Source organism: Microcaecilia unicolor, chromosome 12 (genome assembly GCF_901765095.1).
Source record: "Microcaecilia unicolor chromosome 12, aMicUni1.1, whole genome shotgun sequence".
Lineage (NCBI taxonomy): Eukaryota > Metazoa > Chordata > Amphibia > Gymnophiona > Siphonopidae > Microcaecilia > Microcaecilia unicolor.
Window position 1 is genome coordinate 70,067,882 of NC_044042.1, and position 21,820 is coordinate 70,089,701.

The 21,820-nt window shown below is 44.1% G+C and overlaps 1 protein-coding gene and 1 pseudogene across 1 annotated transcript; both read left to right on the top strand.

Annotated features, from left to right (window-relative positions):
• The first annotated feature begins 5,067 nt into the window (after window positions 1–5,067).
• On the top strand, window positions 5,068–15,927 carry LOC115481510 (annotated as a pseudogene).
• A 1,823-nt stretch (window positions 15,928–17,750) lies between these two features.
• TCAP (titin-cap) lies at window positions 17,751–20,695 on the top strand. Its single transcript, XM_030221783.1, has 2 exons — window positions 17,751–18,043; window positions 18,696–20,695. Exons 1-2 carry the CDS (start codon window positions 17,889–17,891, stop codon window positions 19,111–19,113), a joined length of 573 nt encoding a protein of 190 aa, XP_030077643.1. The 5' UTR covers window positions 17,751–17,888; the 3' UTR covers window positions 19,114–20,695.
• The last annotated feature ends 1,125 nt before the right edge of the window (window positions 20,696–21,820 follow it).

A 21,820-nucleotide genomic window follows, 5' to 3' on the forward strand; every position in this document is an offset into this window, starting at 1 on the left:
TTGGACATTTTGCTTACCAAAACGTTCAAACCGCTTTGGAAACCCATTTTCTAAATGTTTTTCTCTGCTATTTGTTCACAGTGTGTTCAGATCACAAGAGGGCGTGTTAAGGGCAGGATTCGGGCATTCCTAACACATGAATGCTTTTTCTGCCATAATGGAACAAAATGTCCAGGACTAAAACTAAGACATTTTGAGCTAGACTCATGGCTGGAGTGATTTGGATGGGCTAGAGTGGAGCTTCGATGACAACTTAAGAAGTTGGAGAACAAGGCCTGCTCCAGGCAGACTTCTACAGTCTGTACCCTGAAAATGGCAAGGACAAATCAAGATCAAGTATGTATATGAAGTATCACATCATACCTTATGCTATGAGTTTAACTTGTTGGGCAAACTGGATGGAGCGTACAGGTCTTTATCTGATGTCATCTGCTATGTTACAGTGTTTTACCCTTCACTTCCTCCACACCTAAGGATCCTTATCCCTGGTTTTACCACTCACTGCCCCTGGATCCTCTGTGCTTCCTCCCAGGTTTCACCCCTCACTCCCTCCACCCTTCAAGGATCTTCTGTGCTTCTCCCCCACCAACACAGCTAAGGGTCCTCTGTGCTTATCCCAGGTTTTACCCCCCCCCCCTCTCTCTCTCTCTCTCGCTCTCTCTCACTCCATCTCTCCCTCCCCCTAGCTGAGGCTTTATCCCACACTCCTTGTCACAAAACACCTAGAGTTTACCCCACAGCCACTTGGTCTATCAGCATAGCTCAGGTCCGCCTTCACCTGCCATTAATACCCTTCTCCCACTGACTGGATCCCAACTGCCTCTGGGCGAGTCTACCGTTCTCAAATTATCCCCAGTGATTTCTAGGTTACTTGGGGGGCCACACGCCCAGTGGTCTCACAGTTCCCAGAAAGAACTCACAGACCCAGCATACAAACCACCAGAATTCTTAGTCAGTCCAGACAAGCAGAGGCAATAAACTGTTCCTAGGGTCTCAATGAAGAGAGCCTTCTCTTTTCCCTCCCAAACTGAGACTGGAGCAGGGTTGCCAAATTTAAATAATTTTTCCGACCCAAACCAGCCTCTAAACCTGCCCAAAAACTGCACACCCCGTCCCCGCCGTCATCAGCTCCGCCCCTGACATCCTCCACTCCTGACGTCATTAACCACGCCCCCGCGGGGCGAAAAACCGCAGCCGGTGAGGAAAAAAAACCCGTCCAACGGAAAAGAAAGCTGCCCAAAAAACCGTGACCTGCAGCGGGCAAACATTTCCTGCAGCGGGTCGCGGAAAGCCGCCCAATTGGGCGGGAAAACCACCCATCTGGCATCTTTGGACTGGAGAAAAATTCAGTGTTTCCTAGATGAATTTGAGCTCCTGGGCCAATCGGAGCCCAGAACAACAAGTTGTAAAAATAGCTGGCCACATCGCTGCAGGTTACCTCTTATCTGAGTTAACTAAAGAGGGAACAATCATTTCTCTGTAACAGCTTTAAACATAAACATGCACCACCTGCTGGCCAAACTAGAGAAATACACTTCAAGAAATAATACAGTTTAAAGGCTTAAACCCCAGTTTTGTTACACTCCCCCTTTAGCTAAGGATCCTCTGTGCTTATTCTAAGATTTACTCCTCACTCTTCCCCTAGCTAAGGATCTCTTCTATTCTGTGCTGTTTTGAATCCTGTTAACGTTGCCATACTGGGACAGACAGAAGGTCCATCAAGCCCAGCATCCTGTTTCCAACAGTGGCCAATCCAGGTTACAAGTACCTGGCAAGATCCCAAAACAGTACAATACATTTTATGCTGCTTATCCTGTGGATTTTCCCCAAGTCCATCTTAATAATGGCTTATGGACTTGTCTTTTAGGACGCTATCCAAACCTTCTTTAAACCCTCTAGGCTAACTGCTTTTACCACATTCTCTGGCGACGAATTCCAGAGTTTAATTACACATTAAATGAAGAAATATTTTCTCCGATTTGTTTTCAATTTACTACTTAGAAGCTTCATTGCGTGCCTCCTAATATTTTTGGAAAGAGTAAACAAGGAATTCATATCTACCCATTCCACTCCATTCATTATTTTATAGACCTCTATCATAGCTCCTCTCAGCTCTCTTTTCTACAAGTTGAAGAGCCCTAGCTGTTTTAGCTTTTCCTCATAGGGAAGTCATCTCATCCCCTTTATCATTTTTGTCGCCCTTCTCTTTACCTTTTCTAACTCCACTATATCTTTTTTGAGATGTGGCGACCAGAATTGAACACAATATTTGAGGTGCGGTCGCACCATGAAGCAATACAAAGGCATTATAACGTCCTCATTTTTGGTTTCCATTCCTTTCCTAATAATACCTAACATTCTATTTGCTTTCTTAGCCGCCACCGCACACTGAGCAGAGGGTTTCAACATATCATCAACGATGACACTTAGGTCCTTTTCCTGGTCTGTGACTCCTAATGTAGAACCTTGCATCACGTAGTTATAATTTGGGTTCCTCTTTCCCACATGCATCACTTTACAGTGCTCACATTAAACATCATCTGCCATTTGGATTCCCAGTCTTTTGATCTCCTCCTCTGGGAGAAGTTGTTCAGTATTTTTCCATGTTAATCATGAGTCTGCCTCCTCCAGTTTCGTGGGCAGCTGCTGCTTCCCTCCCCCCTACTTGTTTTATGCACAAGGTTTGATTTAGTTCTGTTCACTTTCTCTACCAAAGTACTGAAATTGTTTTACAATACAGAATCATGAAATGACAGAGGAGTCCATAAAATAACTTTGCTCTGAAATCTTTATTATATGTGCATTAATCTTAGTTTCAGTCTACTGTAAAAGTTAATAATCCTGGGTCTACCACTTACTGTTTTGGGTTCCCATCATTAGCTATTCTTACAAAACAAAAACTTATTTGCGTACGGCATAGACTTCGTTCATATTATTCTGATTTCACTTGTATGTCTTATTCTTTGAGCTGATCTGAAAATAACTGTAAGAAAGTTGGTTCAAATGTGCATATTCACCAGCTGTGTGGCTAGACTTAAAACATTTTTAAAAAAATCTCTTTAGACTGAGCACCTTCTTTTCTGAGGTAGCTTAAGGTATGTCACAGTGGAGTGCAGTAGCTTTTTTTCTTCTTCTTCTGGCCCCAGACCACTTGCAATCTGTTGAACCTAAAGGTAGTAGAGAGGAATACGACCTTGCTGAAGGTCACAATGATTGACAGTGGTGGGTTTTGAACCCTGGTTTGCAGGCTATGTGGACCCTAATGTCACATGGAAGAGATTTCCAAGTGTAGGACTTCCAACAGAAAATCATTGTTTACAGGAAGAAACTAGCGTCACACTTCCTTCTCCTCCTCCTCCCCACCACAGGTTCACAGAGATGGCTGTAGTTTGTAAGCATAATGGCTAAAGCATACTTTTCCTGGAGAACCTGGAATGGATTTCACATAACACTGAAGAAATGTGCTCCCTCTGTTTAGATCCTGGAGCCTGTGCCAGTTAATCTCTTGCTCTCTCTTCATTAAGCCCAGCAGTCATGTGTTGCAGTAATCTAATCTTGACGTAAGTGGCATGCATAGTTACTTACATATTTTCCTGATCAAAATGTGGTAGCTGCCCTGGAGCTATTTTATTTATTTCAATAAAAATTTAAATTGTATGATGCCTCCTTTATGCAATGCTAATGTTTAAAGATATTTTGACAACTTCTCATTTCCTATAATCGTGAACATCAGGATTTATGATGCTGCCGGATTGATTCTCATCACGTTCTTCCTTCCTTGGCATTGCCTTAATACATGTGAAGGGAACCTGAACAGCAAATCCTCATCAAAACCTCACGCAGGAGTTAACAGTGATAACTGTAAAGCAGGCATACAGCACGGATGATCAGAAAAGATACGTATTTTTATCCCATTAAACTAAAAGAGTATCTTTTTTTTTCACATAAAAAAGAAAGCAGCCCTCACAATTGGTTGAAAGGTCTTGGATTTAAATATACTGCTTTTCTGTGGTACAACCAAAGTCACTTACATTTATTATATGCAGGTACTGTAGTTTCTCTGAACCTGGTGGGCTCGCAATCAAAGTTTTGTACCTAGGCTGATAGAGGGTTAAGTGATTTGCCCAGGATCACAAGGAGCCACAGTGGGAGTACTAGGGGAACTGGGTTCAATTCCCATTGCAGCTGTTGTGACTCTGGGCAACTCACTTAACTCTCCCTTGGCCCATATACAAAATAGGTACCTGTATATAATATGTAAACCACTTTGATTGTATTATTAATAATTTTTATTATTATTTGCAAAACTTTAACAAGTATAATAACTGTCAAGTTAAACACAGCCTTAATAATTAAACAAGCATAAATCATTTCAATCTTACAATCCAATACAGTCTGGCTTACTTAGACCTCAAAACCTAAATTAGGCTGAAGAAAAAAAAAAGGGGGATAGGTATTAGTGAAGTTTAACAATAAACAAATTATCAAATAATTTAGCCAAATTGATTGTAACCACAAAAAGGCGGTCAATCAAATCCCATCCCTTTTCCCCTGTAGATAGTGGGAAGAATGCAGAAGTGAGGATTCAAACACTGAATTAAAATGCAGTCTCTGTCTCGGATAGGAAGTAACATTGGAAGCAGAAGTGGAGGTGGACTAGGGAAATGGTGGTTTTTAACCTTGAAAAAAAAAAAACTGCTGAAATTGGAAGGGGCAATGGGAAATCATTGTCTAGTCAGCTCCTGGGAGGCTGAGCCCTGAATTGGAGGTGGAGAGAAGGTGGAAAAGAATAGGATTATTCCTGCCACAGCCCTTTAGCTGGAGGGTGAATAAGATGGAATAGGCTGCAAGTTCACATGATTCCCCCTGATGTGCCAGGGATCAGAGAGCTGTTTTAGCCATTCATTGCTTACATGTACATGGGTGTGTGTGTGTAGGAATGTTTGACTCTGGCATACAACGCCTGTGCTTTCTTCACCTTCTCAATTCCACTGGTATTTTGTTTTCTGCCCTTCTTAACCTGGGATTTGTCCCTTTTTGACCCTAGTCCATGGCCTGCAGAAGAAGATGGGACGAAGGAATGCATTCTATCGTGCGTTTTACCACTGCTGCTCCTGCAGTGATGGTGATGAGGAAGTGGAGAAGGATCCCCTGATAAGGTAGCAACTGACTAGAGAAGATTCAAGGATTGCTCTATCTCCGAGTGATGATAGAGCTACCCAAAGGGACACCTTCTTATGAAAAAGGCTGAATGTGTTAGGGGTCTTTAGTTTGGAGATGACTGATCTTGCCAGGTACTTGTGACCTGGATTGGCCACTGTTAGTAACAGGATGCTGAGCTTGATGGACCTTCGGTCTGTCCCAATATGGCAACACTTATAGATAGGACAGAGGGAATTGAATTTCTTGTAGTTCAAGGTGTGTTACATTCAGGTACAGTAGGTGTTTTCCTCTCCCTCGAGGGCTTACAATCTAAGTGTGTACCTGAGGCACTGGAGGTTAAGTGATTTGCCCAACATGGGGAGGAGTAGCAATGGGATTTGAACCCTGGCTTCCTTGGGTCTCAGCCTGCTGCTCTAACCACAAGAGTGATGGAGCAGGTTAATAGAGAATGGCTATTTATGCTTTCCAAACCATACCAGGAAAAGGAGGAACAATACAAAACTAACAAGTAGCAGATTTAAAACAAATTGGGTGATGCATTTTTTTTTTCTCAATGAACAAGCTGTAGAATATATTTGCCGAAAGATATGGTCAAGGCATCTGCAATACTGGGCTTAAAAGGGGTTTGGACAAATTTCCTAGAGAAGGGTCCACAAATAATTTGTAGTCAGCAGATATGGAAAGCTATCAGGTGCAAGGAATGGATCTATTCGCTGAGATCTGCTGGGTATTTCCTAGTGTCAGAGACAGGTTGCTGGGCTTGATGGACCCAGCATCTAGTTTGACCCAGTATCTTATGTCCTTATGTCTAGGTGTCACATACGTATTGCCATACTGGGAAAGACCAATGGTCCATCGAGCCCAGCATCCTGTTTCCAACAGTGGCCAATCCAGATCACAAATACCTGGCAAGATCCCCAAAAGTACAAAACATTTTATACTGCTTATCCCAGAAATAGTGGATTTTCCCCAAGTCCATTTAATAACGGTCTATGGACTTTTCCTTTAGGAAGCCGGCCAAACCTTTTTTAAACTCCGCTAAGCTAACCGCCTTTATCACATTCTCTGGCCTGTCTGGCTATTAGACCTCTGCATTGCAAACTTGATTGGAAATGAATTTTTTTTAACCTGTTTGCCTCTCACTTTATGTGAAAGTATCTGTATAGTGCCTCTGAATATTTCTGCAGAGTCTGGGCACTTGATTGTGGTTAAGGCAGTCCAGGAACTTAAACTGATTAGCAAGGTTATTTCAATCCTCTGGATAAGATATCCAAATAACTTAGAACAGCAAAAAGGTTGTCCTAAGTTATCTAGATAAGTCATTTGCATAACAGACTAAATATCACCACTTGTCCAGATAAGTTCTGGCACTGACCACGTTATGTGGATATTCAGCAGTGGCCACTATTTGGTAGTGACACTAAATATCCCAATATATTTTAATGAGCACAGCTGGTATTTAAAAAAAAAATGCTGGCTGCAGTGACTGAATATTGAACTGAAAGTTACAAACCCAGTCCTCAGGACACACCAAGCCAGTCTGGTTTTCAGGATATCCACAATGAATATTCATGAGATAAATTTGCATGCAGTGCTTCCACTATATGCTAAATTAGCCCCAGATATTCAGTACCAGGCCATGTGTGGGCACTGGCACAGAATATCCAGGGCTAATTGTCCAGCATCTATATAGCTGCCAGAGCTTTCCAGGTCCCGGCTGATATTCAGCTGGGGCCTGCATAACTTCTTAAAACCTGATTTTACTCCTCTCCCAGCCCACCTTGCATCCCTGTTGGTCCAATGGATACTAATGCAGTACCATGAGGCTGCCGCAAGAGGTCATGGTAGCCATTATGTAGAAGCTACCACTAGGAGTAGGAGCGAGTGGGGTTCATTCTTGCCCCCAATGCCCCCCTCCCTCCCGGACCACCAGGGATGTGAGGTAGGCCCAGGGAGGCCAGGAGGGAGGGATCAATTTGGAGATCAGAAGGGGGCTGTATCAGGGAGGAGGGGGATCAGAAAGGGGGCTGTTTCATTGGTGGGGGGGGGGGGGGGGGGAATCAGGGGCCCTATGAAATTTTTGTAAAAATTATGTGAGTGCTGGCCAATATTCAGTGCCAGCATCTGAATAGTTAAGCAGGCCGAATTAGAACAGCTTTTGAGTTGTCCTAAATTTGCCCACTTAGCTATGCAGGTGCTGGCACTAAATATTGCCAACACCTGCATAACTGTCATCTCCTTTCCAACACCACCAGCCTTTCCTGCCCACTTAAATCGCTTTGAATATTGGGCCCAGAGAGTCTTGCAACACTGTTACTGGGTCTTGGAGCTGAGGTTACTCTCCAAGACCCATCAGGAGAGTAACCAGCAAACCTTAAAAAGTAGGAAGAAAGTACAATCATTTGAGGCCAGGCTTCCCTATCTGAAAGCATGAGGCACTGACTGTTGGTTTATTCTGGACAAGGTGGGGTATTTTATGTGCTGGTGGTGGTGTCAGTTTGAATCCCTGTGCAAACGTCTCAAACATTCCCTAAATCCACACCTTGATCTGAGATTTTCAGCAATGGATGGACATTGAGTGTGTTCAGCCCAGATAGGCCTTGCTTCTGAAGTCCTGCGCTGGGGCTCTGTGGGAGGTCTTTCAGTTTGTGACCCCTGTGATCTTCGTTTTTCAGTGACACACAGCTGTACATCAACCGAGAGGTGAAGCGGAAGTGGACAGAAGAGGCAAACCTCTGGAATGAGCCTCAGGATGTGCCTCGCACAGAGTGGGATGATGACAGGAAACTGTACAACCTTCTTCAGAGAAGATCCAGGACCCGCTGGGGCTCTCAGGTCAGTCGCCTTCTCCTTGCTGACATTTTGTATGATCCCAAGTCCTTCAGTGCTAACTTTTCTCAAAAGATGGGGCTTGGGTTTTAATTTTATTCACCCATGCTGTTGTGTGCCAGAAAACCATTACCATGTTCCACCATAGAGATGTCGTCACTGTCGTGTGTGTGTGTGTTGTATGCTTTGTGTATCTTGTGGATGGAAAGTATCCACTCAATGGAAATAGTTCATTTGTACAGCATGGTCTGCGTTTCTTAGCCTATGATCTGCTACTAAAAATCCATTTATAGAAGGTGAAAATCATCCTGAATTGAAAGGAGAGAGCCGTGAGAATTCCTCAGATCAGCAGCATCCAGTACCTCCCAAGACTCATAGGGAAGTCAGTGGCTTAGTCACCATTTGTGAGGTTGTGTAACACCCATCTACTTCCCCTGCTGGCCTCCATTGAACAGAGGGGGCTGAGGAATGTCTCTACATGAACTGGTTTGCTGGCAGCGAGTGGGGCATGTGTGGGGAGCAGTGGCAGGTCACCAAGACATATATAATTCAGTATTTATGGCAAGCCTGCACCACTTGTCCCTCCTCAGCAGGATGACGCAGAGACATCACCTGTTCCACTGCTCAGAGCCCCTCACCATGGCTTGCCAGGCTGATTTCATATACAACACTTGCTTTTAGCATTGTGATCTCAACACGGTATTAAAAGCTTACTTCTAAAGCTGCCCAGATAAAGCCTGGCTCTCTGCCTACCCCAAAGAAAATTCCCTTATAGGTAATAATCAATCTGTCCCTGATGGTGTTCATGAAGCTTTGACAACATATGTCCTAACACCTGGTGTGAATTGTCTCATCTGTACTATGGAGGCTTCTCATGAATGGAAAAAAAATATTTCTGTTAATCCAACTCAAATCAGACTTAAGTAAGCTGAGGTATATAGAGACAAAAGTGACCTGTCTGGACTTGCATGTTGACAGCTGGTGGCATATCTGTGGATTAGAACTGAGGCACAGGGCAGTCCAAGGGTCACACAGAGAGTGGAGTGTGCTAGGGTTGGAACTTGGAATGAGAAAAGTAGAGTTTGTGTGCCTTCAGCGCCACAGTGCAAGTGCACCTCGCTCTGGCTCTTGTGTATGGTGTCTTGTTCTTTGCAGAGTTACTGGGGGCTGAGCTTTCACATTGGTGCACCTTGCTCTGGCTCTTGGGTATGGTGTCTTGCAGTGGTTCTCAAACCTAGTCCTGGAGGCACCCCAGCCAGTCAGGTTTTCAGGATGTCCACAATGAATATTCAAGAGAGAGATTTGCATGCAGTTGAGGTAGTGCATGCAAATCACTCATGAATATTCATTGTGGATATCCTGAAAACCTGACTGGCTGAGGTGCCTCCAGGATTAGGTTTGGGAAGTACTGGTCTCTTGTTCTCTGCATGGTTACCGGAGACTGAGCTTTGATATTGGTTCACCTTCCTCTCACTCTTGTGTATGGTGTCTTGTTCTCTGCATGGTTACCGGAGGCTGATCTTTGATATTGGTGTACCTCGCTCTGACTCTTGTGTCTTGTTCTCTGCATGGTTACTGGAGGCTGAGCTTTGATATTGGTTCACCTTCCTCCATGGGTGTAGTTTGACTGTTTCATTTGGGGGGGCAAAGGATGGGGCGGAGCATATTAGCATATTCATTTGCATATATTCAAATGAATACACTAATATGGAGGAAGGAAGGGAAAAAGAGCTGGCTTTTTTGGGGAATAACCATAATGAATATGTATGAGATATCAAGCCAGCTCTTTCTCCCTTCCTTCTTTCCTCCTTACCCAGCTCTAAAACACCAATACCCTACCTCGTGAAAAAAAAGGAAAACAAACAGGGCTACAAATACTACACGCTAGCAGAATACTGCACCTTGATCACACATGAAAAACACATGACACAACAGACATGACACAAGGAACTAGAAATAAAAAAAATATGAAGGCAAAATACTGAACTGGAAAGTTAACTCAAGAAGTCAGACTGAGCATGCAGCAATACCAGAAAAAGGAATTTTTAAGCACCCTTTTAATGGGTTTGCTTATAAATGTTACATTTTATGTATGCCAGATTTTTTGATACCGTGCAAGTACTATGGTGAGCATTCGCAGTAAATTTGAGAGAGATCATAGTCCACATATCCTGGCTTAGGAGTAAGGTTCATTACTATGTACAAAACAACCCATTTTGAGATATTTCCCATATGAGACTCTTAAGTGGAATTATAGAGATTTAAGTGGAATTCTAGAGATAGTCTTCTCAATCATAAACTACAGTCTCCACCTTTTTCTTCCTTAGGGGAAAATGTATATATTTTTTAGATGTTAACCTTTCAACAGAATAATTATTCAATCAAAATGTTGAATTCTTTAGTCATCTATTACTTGTTGAAGAACTTATTAAAGACTTAATTGCTAGTCCCAGTTGACATATTTATTTACAGAGGCTCAATACGTTACCAATACACATGAGATAATGCTAAGCAGTTTACAATTAGTTCATTAAAAATAGAAAAAGTGTAGAGAACTAGAGGGAAAGAAAAGTTCAGGTCATACAAGGACTGTTTGATCAAGGAAGGGCAGAAGAAGGGAGAACATCACTTGGTCTCTTGGTAGGTATTCTAGAATAACCAGATCTTAAGCTTCTTTATTTTAGGGAATGAAAAATCGAGTCTGATGTCTAACAGTAGGAAGTTCCATAAATGTGATCCAAAATAGCTGAAAGCAGAATTTCATGTGATGTCTAAACATAGATGAGATGGAGAAGGAAGGAAGGCATAAGCAGGTCTGCTGAGAGGAGCAAAGGGTTCATGGAGGGTTTTAAGGAATCAATAGGTTAGAAAGATAAGAGAGGAAGGAACAAGACTTATATGGACTAAGATGAGAATTTTAAATAGAATATATGTAGATACAGGAAGCCAGTGTTCAGCAGTTAAGAGTGGAGATGCAGGATCAAAATTATGAGCATCATCCTAACCACAGTGGACAATGAGTTGGAGACATTTAAGAACAGAAAGAAGTAAACCAGTGTATTCTTGCCTATTAGAAACACATTTAAAGTGTTTTAGGAGCAAAATATCTGGCCTTGTTAGTATACAACTTCAGCTGTATTTTGGAAAGAACATTTTCAATATTTCATATAGATTTTAAATCAAAATCATGATTTAGCTATAGGTTTCATAAAGTTGACAAGCTAACTTAAGTACCTGAAGATGCTAATCCCACAGCTAGTGGAAGAAAACAGGTTGGGGAATTGTGTATCATACTGAAAGAAGCGATCTTGCTATCAAGTATAAGAAAGAAACTACATGTACAATTATACTCTGACAACCCTTACAAGAACTAAGACAATAAGAAATTTATAAACTCTCAGCTCTCCAAGGTCCCTCGACAGCCCAAACCAAATTAAACAGCTAGGCATTTCTGAAAATGTGTGAATTTGGGGCCATCTGTACTCTGAGTGGCGGAAGTCCAAATGATCACTCGAAAGTATAAGTGTCACACGGGAGAGCTGTCTGTGCTTTTTCATTGATTTTCTTTGGTCCTTATTTGTGGTTCTCTTAGGAGCAGGAAGCAGAGTACAGTTTTAGTGTTTGCTGTCTAACTTTTACCCGAAGTGACGTCGCAGCGATGAACGGGCAGGCAGCGCTGCGGTAGTAAAAGCAACAAGGAGGCAGGTTCAACTCCTTCCTTCACTTCCCTCCCTGCCCTCTCAGCGTCCCGCCCGCCCGAAAGGAAATGACATCAGAGGAAGGCGGGACGCAGAGGGCAGGGAGGGAAGTGAAGGAAGGAGTTGAACCTGCCTCCTTGTTGCTTTTACTATCGCAGCGCTGGCTGCCCGTTCGTTGCTGCGACTTCGGGTAAAAGTTGCCGTTCCAGTCGTCGTCGTTTGGGGGGGCAATGCCCCCCCTCGCCCCCCCCCCCCCAGTCTACGCCCATGCCTTCCTCTCACTCTTGTGTATGGTGTCTTGTTCTCTGCATGGTTACGGGAGGTTGAGCTTTGATGTTGGTGCACCTCGCTCTGACTCTTGTGTCTTGTGCAGAGATGCAGGAATTCTGGAGGCGGAGGTTTGACATTAGTTCACTTCAGCAGGTGTGCAGAGACATGAAGGACCGCTGGAAGATGATCCTAGAGGCTTTAGTTGAGGAATGCAAAGGAAAGGGGAACATGTGGATTGAAATGGGCAGCAGTAAGGGGGAGACTGGAAGGAGCCCCCTTCCCACCAGGGCAGGGATAGGACAAAAAGGGGACAACAAGGTCATTGCCATAATCCAGTGCTGCCTATGATATTCCCAGTCTCTTAAAGTTAAATAACACATCAAAACTAGGACAGGATGGCACCATAGCTACTGTTCACTGTGCCCAAACAAACAGGACTGACATAACAGGATAGATTTAGAATACAACATTCCTGCTGATTGCCAGGGAATTCAAAACAGCCAGCTTCCAGACAGAGAGTGATATGGATACCTAGAGTTTTCTAGTTCTGTGTTCTAACCTCTGACCTTGAGACACACACACAAACAAACATAAACACACACAAACAAACATACACATATGCACAAAAACACACACACAAACATAAACATATATGCACAAAAACACACAACATACCTACATACATACAAAAATACACACACAATCTCTTCCCCTCCCCTTTCCTTTCCCATCCAGAAAAGCATGTTAACAGCCGGACACTAGCCATACTGTAAGTAGCACTCTGCCATGTTTCTAGCCAAGAGCAGAGGTTTGATAGTCATCCATTGGTCTCAAAGGACAGCACTTATGGAGAGCAATCATTAAGTACCATTTTCCCCATCTCACTGCTCTGCCACCTCCTTTTCAGCAGAGTCACCTGGATTATGTCTGGGAATCTTACAAAGAAATTTAGGAACAGAAAATGACCATATGGCCTATTTAACCTGTCCATCCAAACCAACAAACCAGTATCTACAGCCCCTTCTTCTCCCTCTGAGAGCCTCAGTTCTTGAGCTGTTGAAAACCAGAAGGCAGTCAGATTGTTTCTTGGGGTTTGATTGTTTTTCAGTCTGGAGTTACAGTCGCATTGTGATCAACATATAGCTGGATGGGAGAAAAAGACGTCAGCAGCCTTTGCAGAGATTAAGATTGAAATACCTCAGCAGATTAAGCTGAATGTTTCTTTCATTGGTCATAAAAAAAAAAATTCCCAAAGCCGTTTTTATATAATCTTTCAAGCGCTCTAATTCCTGACCTTGTGTTAATAAGAAGTGTACTTTAAATCTTAATTCCAGTTCTAAACTTCTGATTCCAGTTCCCAACTTTTCTAATCGTATAAACATATGAGCTGTGCTGACTTTAAAATCTGTTTCCAGATCAAAACTTTTCTAATTAAAAGATCAATACCAGGTGCCCAGTGAGGCCACCGTTTCACCCAAAACCCTCAGGCTTCTTCAGTTTGGGACTGGATTTAATAATAAGTGCAGGAATTAGAGCACTTGAAAGATTATATCAAAATGACTCTGGGTGTTTTTTATGACCAATGAAAGAAACGTTGAGCCTAATATACAGAGATACTTCAATGTTAATTTATGCATAGGCTTGTTTCTCCCATCCAGTTATATGTTGATCAGATTGTTTTTGGGGGGTTTTATCCTCAGTGCTTGACCTATGTTTTCTGATACAGACCTCATCTCCACCTCCACCAGGAGGCCATTCCGTGCATCCACAACCCTTTCAGTAAAGAAATATCTCTGCCCCCTTTCACCCTGCTGATGCTTCTTGCTTACTACACAGGGTTCAGCAGGGAAGCAGATGCCCTGCTAAGCGAGACTTCAAGCATGACTTACGAAAGCCTGAAGAATGCATCGGAGGCCTGGCGGCTGCTGCAGGCACCAGCAGAAGAGACAGGTATCTTTGAGCAGCCCCCCTGAAAGATACCTCTTCTTCGTGCTGGTTTGTCCCTGCTATCTTTGACCCTCTCCCCAGCCTCTTTCTACACCTGATGCTACAGTGCTCAGTTCTCCCCACTCAGAGCACCCCCTGCAGTATGTATGCGATATCCATGTTGCACAGAGGTGCTCTGTGAGTGATGTATGTATAGGATGTGGATAATTTTATAAAATCCTGTTTTACACATGTGAAAGTACTTTTAGAAAATTGCAGGAACTATACCTGCACAAAAAGCAGGTGCACTAGCTTGAGGTGATCTGTTCGTAGGCATTCCTGGGAGTGGAGTTGCAGGTTTTGGGCTTATTTTATAAAATACATGTGTAAATGCATGCATACATGGAGAAAGTGGTGAAGGCGGTTAGCTTAGCAGAGTTTAAAAAGGGGTTGGACGGTTTCCTAAAGGACAAGTCCATAAACCGCTACTAAACGGACTTGGAAAAATCCAAAATTCCAGGAATAACATGTATAGAATGTTTGTACGTTTGAGAAGCTTGCCAGGTGCCCTTGGCCTGGATTAGCCGCTGTCGTGGACAGGATGCTGGGCTCGATGGACCCTTGGTCTTTTCCCAGTATGGCATTACTTATGTACTTATGTACATTTACATCTCTTTGGAGCAGGTGCAAATCCATGTGTAAGGATTTCTGTGCTGCTTCAGTTCTGTGAGCCTGAATTACAAAACTACTGCCTGCACATGCTATAGACATAGATTTCTGTACGGAGGATTTGTTCTTCTTTTGTTGGCCTGGCAGATTTCCTCCTGCTGCTACCTTATACTTCCTGGTTAAGTAGAACCAGAGCCGGGACCTTGTGTCATTGTTGTTAGCAGTGTGCAACACACACACGTTTATTCATTATCTTAAATTGGTTTGTAGTTCAAAAATATCCTTGGTGGGCATCTAGAGTAGCAGGTGTGTTAGAAGCTCTGGATGACTGATACTAAGAAGACTGACGTTGGCGAAGAGGTGGAAGGAGATGATTTGTTTAACCTAAAGTGCTGCTTTTCAAACTGGTCCTCAGGGCCCACCTGGCCAGGATATCCACAATGAATATGCATGAGATACATTCACATTAATTGCCTACAGTGTATGCAAACATGTTTCCTGTACATCCATTAGGGACAGCTGGAAAACCTGACTACTCAGGTGGTCCTGAGGACTACTGGTTGATTGGATGAACCCCTAGAAGTGGAGTGGAGTGGAGTGGAGGAGTGGCCTAGTGGTTAGGGTGGTGGACTTTGGTCCTGAGGAAGTGAGTTCAATTCCCACTTCAGGCACAGGCAGCTCCTTGTGACTCTGGGCAAGTCACTTAACCCCCCATTGCCCCATGTAAGCTGCATTGAGCCTGCCATGAGTGGGAAAGCACGGGGTACAAATGTAATAAAAAATAAATAAAAAAAATAGAATAGAGAAATGTTCTAGACTGTCCTTCAACAGTCACAAACCTAGAAGAGAGGTTTCTAGATAGTCCTTCAAGGGCCCCAAACCTAGAACAAGGAGTTGTTCTTCTAGGATCCTTTAAAGGTCACAACCAATGTATGCAAAGTAATCTAGTTCTCAGACCAAACTTATGCAAATTTATCTGATGAATATTTCTTCTGGGTATTGTAAAAGCTCAGCTATCCTGGACACCTTGCAGCTTGTTTCTCTATGTGCTCCTTTGGAGAGGTGCTGAGGCTGGGGCACTGCTCTCTGACTTTGGACCAGGAGGGTTGCGGCCTAGGTTGCAGTGGTAGATTGTGAACTGTCTGTGTCCTTCCTAGGATTGACTGATCGTGTTGGATGTGGGAGAAGATTTGTGTCCCGGGCTAGGCAATGCTATCCACCAGAGAACAATGAGCAGACCGAGGGGAAACCCCCTGTCCTCACTGCAGAAGCTATCCCTGTCCTCATCACGCACACATCTGGTGAGGAACCAACTGGTGGAGAAGAAGGGGACAAGGAGGAATCCCTAGAATTGGAAGAGGAAAACTTCTGAAGATCTAGAGTTCCCTACCCATTGCCTTCTTTAGCACCTCCATTCCCACACCGGAGGTCAGCTCTGGTAAAAGGAAAAAATGCCTCTTCCAGTAGAATTCATCACATGCAGATAACTCATTTTTATATTTAATTTAAAAAAAAGGATTTTTTAATCAATAAATCTGTCTCACTGCAGAACTAGAACACATGTGACTCCTTCACCATTCTCGCCTCAAGAGCTGAGTCTCCGTATCACTGCCTAAGGCCAGCTCTGAGTCCTCTCCTTCTCTAGTAACGTAGCTCTATGTGTAGTGTGATATGGGGATGCAGATACATTCGCTTCTCAAAACTTAGCTTGTAAGAAATGCTGTGGTTGGTTTGGGTGCCTGAGATGTGCTCTCACATCACACTCAATTGCTCAGTACCTGTTGGAAGCACTGGTGTTCCTGAAAGGGTAACAGAACCAGCTGAAGCAGTCTCGGTTTTACCCCAGCAAATCTATAGGGATTTATAGGACCAGTTTCTGTAACAATGGAATGAACTACATGGCTTTAGACACACTCCAGCCACAGCTACACTCTTTAGAGTAAGAAAAACTATCCCAGATACAGTGCAGATAACCAACATCTCAGGGCTTCCCAGTCACAGTGAGAGAGTAGGCTTTGTACAGGCAGACTTGCAGGGCCTGCTCCTCTTTCTTTACAGAAAGTGCGTTGGGCACACTGTTTCATTTCAGGGGAGAGCAGTCTTTTCTTCATGACTATTGAGCCATTCAGTCATCGGAGCCCTTAGCGTCTGGTTTTGCCGACGCAGGGCTCATAAGATAAGTGATTCATGATAATTTTTTTTAGCTTTATTTGATTTGTCATTTATGTTGGCTGAGTTGGTCAACTGCAGTGCATTTGTTTGATTAGTAGTTACTGGGCACATAATTGCACATAAAATATCACAAGAGTAAGTGAGTGACCCAATGAATGACGTGCAATGTTGCACCCATTAGTGGTCTTGAGTGACTACCACGCGAGTGTTTTAATCTCCGAGGGTGCTCCTCTCATATTATTAGATCTAGTACATTTTGCTGGTTATGTTTGTTCTATTCCTCTTTTTTTACATACATGGCAGAAACCTAAAGTCATCATTCTCCTGCCCCCCCCCCCCCCCCCCCCCCCCCCCCCCCCACCACACAAGAGAGGATTAATGACAGTGTTGCTTTTTGTTTAGGAAAGTTTACAGAGGGCTGGTGAATTACTGCTTTTTTTTTTCAGTGTAAGGGGCATTAAACAGGAATTTGTTATGTGGCCTCACTGTAATGGTGACAGTTTTGGAAAACACTGGAGGCACACCCATGCAAGCACGTGAAAGATGGATTTTCCATTTGTAATTCTGTATTTTTACATTCCAGCTAACATGAAGGCAGCCATTGTTTTAGTGATACCATGAATGGCACACACAGTCTCCTGTGAATGTTTGATCAGAGGGTTGGGGGCATTTTCAAGGCTGCAGTTGGTGCATCTGGGACATCAAGGTAGTTGCTTAAAGCTTCTGAACAACAATTGGGTAATGCAAGGTGTTCACCCAACAGTAAATATTTCCTTTAACAGAGGGGATGGGTTGCAGAGCCCTTCAGGGTCACTGGAAGATCGTTCTGTCTTGTAGTATGTGGGATGTTATGTGTGATGAGCTTAGTTTAGAACACTGGAAGTCTAAAGTCACTGCTCCAGAGACACATCCTGACCACATGTCTCCTCTAGGAGTGGGCATGAATCTCCAACCAGACCAGATATAGCTCCTTACAACACGGCACCAAAATAGCAACAGATACCTCATATAAATCCCATGCAACTGGGCAGTAAGCCCAGGATAAGATAGAGACAAAACTACAACCCGTCAACTAGGCAGCAGAGAGTTCACAGTGGTAAAGCCTCAGAGTTCCAAGCAACCTGTGAGAACCAAGGAGAGATTACAGCATAGACGACAGTGATGGAGACTTATGGGAAAACTGTGGTATTGAAGACAGCCGGGATCCTGAGTGCAGCAGAGCTGAGCTGTCAATGGAGGGAGGATAACATGGCCAGGAGAGAGCATTTCTCAGCAGAATGGGAAGATCTGTCCCTCTCCACCAGACCTGAGCAAGGGTGAGTGCAAAGCTTAGACTCAAATAAAAACCAGTTGTTTGCCTATCAATTCTTCCTCCCATTCCCCTGTATCTGACTCCTTGAATCTAAGCTACTGGTAATGGCTCCGAGTGCAAAGCACTTTTGGTGATCTTTCATTTGCATTCACTGCGGCTGGCTGGATGATCAGGTAGAATCAGGGCCAGCGTAAACTTTAGGTGATCTAGACATCCACCTAGTGCAGCAGCTTCTGTGGGGGGGGGGGGGGGGGGGCACAAAAACAGCTGCATTCAAGGCAAAATAATAGATCCTGACTGACAACCACACAAAGGCAAAGAACCATCAGAATGGGTAATTTTCAAAAGCTTTCCAGAACTGTCTTCAGTATGTAAATATACAAAGCAAAGTACGGTGTCTGTATGTGCCTTGTTCCCTCATTGCCTTGTCCTCGTGCTGGCTGTTAAACGTTTTCCTGCAGGCTTGACAAGGGGCATAGATATTGGTATGGGTCATGCATTTGATATACTGCCTTCCTGTGGTAAAGCCAAAGTGGTTTAGATATTATATATAGGTACAGTGAAGTTGGAAGATGGATTTAAGATTGTATCTTCTGCTGCCTTTTTCAACCTCTGCCAGATTATCTAATGCTCACTGCTCTATGATCTCCCTACAGCTGCTTTCTCAGAGAAGTTAATGAACTCCATCATGAGACATACAGCCAGCAGGGCCAGATCCAGTTCATAGTGCAGAGATCCCCCCTGAATATCATGAGAATGGGCCGCCTGGGAGACAGAACAACCGAGTACCACCTGCCCTACCAGCGATCCCTGCCTGTGCCCATCTTCAAACCTGTGGACCTCAGCACCAAGGTGGAGAGGGTAGCCACCCCACCAGAGGTGCATGATATGATAGCATTTGAGAGGGCCCTGAGCAATCCAGAGACCAACGGGTTGTGCCAGGACAAGAAGATGATCTCTGAGATCAAGAAGGAGCTACCCCCAGTCTTGCAGCCAATCCGAATAGAGTTTGAGAAGCCAGGACTTCCGAGGTCTTTTTCCAGGTCAATGTCTCAGGAAGCCCAGAGAGGCTGAGGAAGCTAAGCATCTTCTGATGCCTTTGCACATTCTTTTCCAGTTAGTAAATAATGCACTGCTGCAGCTAGTCTGCCTAAACATCCAGCTATCTTTGACAGTAAGGTCTTTGTGTATGTAATGTGTTAGGACTGGCCTCTTATGTGGCCAGTTATGGCAATCAGTGGACTGGTAGCTGTGAATGCCTGTCAGGTAGGGAGCTTTTGGCCATCAAAATGCTGCATGGTAGAGGAGCTAAGATTATGCATGTGTCTGAAAGAGAGAACTCTATCTCCCCCCTAAGTGCCATGTGGCACAGTGTGGCCCCTTCCTATCACTGAGAGAAGGAGACCTGTAAAGTGGGGATATATTAATTTATAAAGGTCCCACCCAAATTGTTACCAAAGGGTGTCGGATATGTGTGCACCTTTCAGTGTGAGCTGAAAAGTAGTGAGAGCTAGGGAAACTAGGGTTCAAATACATCCTCTCCCCCTCCCCCCGATGATACTACATGTGACCTTGTTCCATGGTGCCTCAAGAAACCACTTAGATTGTAAACTCTCTGAGGAAGGAACTGTATCATCTGAAATTGTTGCCTTGAGCATTTCATGGAAAGGCAGGTTAAAATGTCAAATTCCCTTCTCTCCCCTGGAAACGTGGGGGTGCTCAAATGAAACCTAGTTCAGTGGGGCAGCTGACACATTTCCTTTTGAGGAAGGTTTTTTTTGTTATTATTGTTGTCAGATAAGCAAAAGCCTGTCCTCTAACAGCACACCTGAGGGAGGTTAGTTAGCAGGTGGAACCTTTGGGTTGGATCTAAGGAATAGACAATGTGTAGATAACACCCAACTTGGACTCACAGAAAGATACTAAGCAGGAGCAAGGGTCCTTGTTCCAGGTGTTTCTTACAGGAAAGTTGCAGAGGATTGTGTGATTTCTGGGATGGCAAGCAAGGAGCCCTTTGGGAAGCGTGCAAGAGAGTTACGAGAAAGTGAGCGACTGTAGGATGAAGTGGAACTGGGAATGAGGGGAGGGAGAGGTCTTCCTCCATAGTTGCTGGGGTATGTGGATGCTGACGTGGCTGGAAGTGCTGGATTTGTTTAGACTCTATATTCTGGTGCCTGTCCTGCTTATTTCACATAGCAGAAGCAGTGCAGGATTTATACATACTACAGTATAGTGGGATGCTGGTTCTAAAAATCAGGACTGGCCAATTGTCCCTCCTGGAACTGGATTATTTGGCAGCTTTGCCGCAGTAAAGTGCTGACCTGAACGTCTTCCTCCCTCATCTTATGCTGGAGAAAGGGGAGCTGCCCTTAGAAAGACCCTCACCCCACCCAGATCAGATTGGGAATGTTATGCATGAAGATGAGCAAGAAGGACTTTCCAAATGTGCCGCTTCAAGGGAGAGACCGGCAGTGCCCCCCTCCCCCCCACTCCAGCTCTTCCACTCTCTGGATTATTGTGCGTTGAAGCTGTCCAGTGTGCACTGACCAGGGACTGCACTTATGGCTAGAAAGAAAGTTTTGGGTTTTTTTTTATTTTGCACAAATAAAAAGTCATCTTTATATTTGTATGATAATAAAATATTAAAAGACTCAGAGTATGGCTGGTACTTAGTGCTGAGGAGCTGGAGGCTGGCTGGGGACAAGTTGGGGCTTGAAACTCCTGCTACAAAGGCTTTGAAAATCAGAGATGCCAAGTTACCCAGTTTCAGGCTGGAGATTTTAGGATAGTCTTGGATTTTTGACGACACCATTCTGGTGTGTTATGGGACTTGCAGCACTGATTTCAATAGGCAGGATCGGACACCACAAATTCCATGCTGCTTTGGGATGTAAGTTCAAAACCAGGACTGGCCAAAAAGTCTCCAGCCTGGAACTGGGTAACTTGGCATCTCTACAAAGTTGAACTGGACTTCAGCAGGAGGGAGTAGAAGAGAGTGCTGCTTCTGTGCACTGTGACATCTCACTTCAGGCACATCCTGGGAACCCGGGGTCCTAACAACCAAGATGGCTACCTTCTGGGCCTCACTTCATTCTTTTCTAAAAGGTTTCACATTTCCTGGCAAATGAGCTCTCTCAGTTTACTATAAGGCCTGAGTAAATATTTCTGGTTGCCATATTAGTCTACCTGGAAACAAGGGACAAAAAGAAATGGTAGGTGATAGTGGACTAATAAAGTTTCCAGATGTCCCCAGTTTTAGGGGATTTTCCCCAATTTACATACTAGTCCTTGATTGGTCTTTCTTCAGTAAGCCATTGTCCCCAATTGGAAAAAATTCACCCTGTGCATGCACCTTCTCTTCCTTCTCTCTCTGCAGCAGCAGGAGAAGGCTCTCCGGCACAAAATCTATATGCTGCCGCCTGCCACAGCCAGAGGAGAAAAAGGGGAGTGAACTTGACTAGGAAGAACTGTGCTATGTCAGGTTGGTGTGGTGTGGCCAGGCCCTGTGCGGGTATGAGTGGAGTCAAAAGGTTGTGGCAGAGCACCCACCAGTTCTGGCCTGGCTTTGGTCTCAGCCTAAAAAGGTTTACACATCCTTCACCCTTTGGTAAAATGTGAGGAGGTGGTGAGATGAGAGGAGAGCATGACAATTACAACCTGGTAAAAGGGGTCATTGCTGATAATGCAAAAATTGACCCAGCCCTTCAACAATCCACAAGCATTAGGCCAAAAATTCCTGCCTGGAGCCACAGTATGGATCTGCAGTGTTGAGGAGACAAAG

Bases quoted from the DNA above. Each gene is read 5' to 3' on its own strand.
- TCAP (XM_030221783.1), top strand. From the start codon at position 17,889: ATGGAGACTTATGGGAAAACTGTGGTATTGAAGACAGCCGGGATCCTG. The intron at 18,044-18,695 runs GTGAGTGCAAAG...ATCTCCCTACAG, and splicing joins TCCACCAGACCTGAGCAAGG to CTGCTTTCTCAGAGAAGTTA.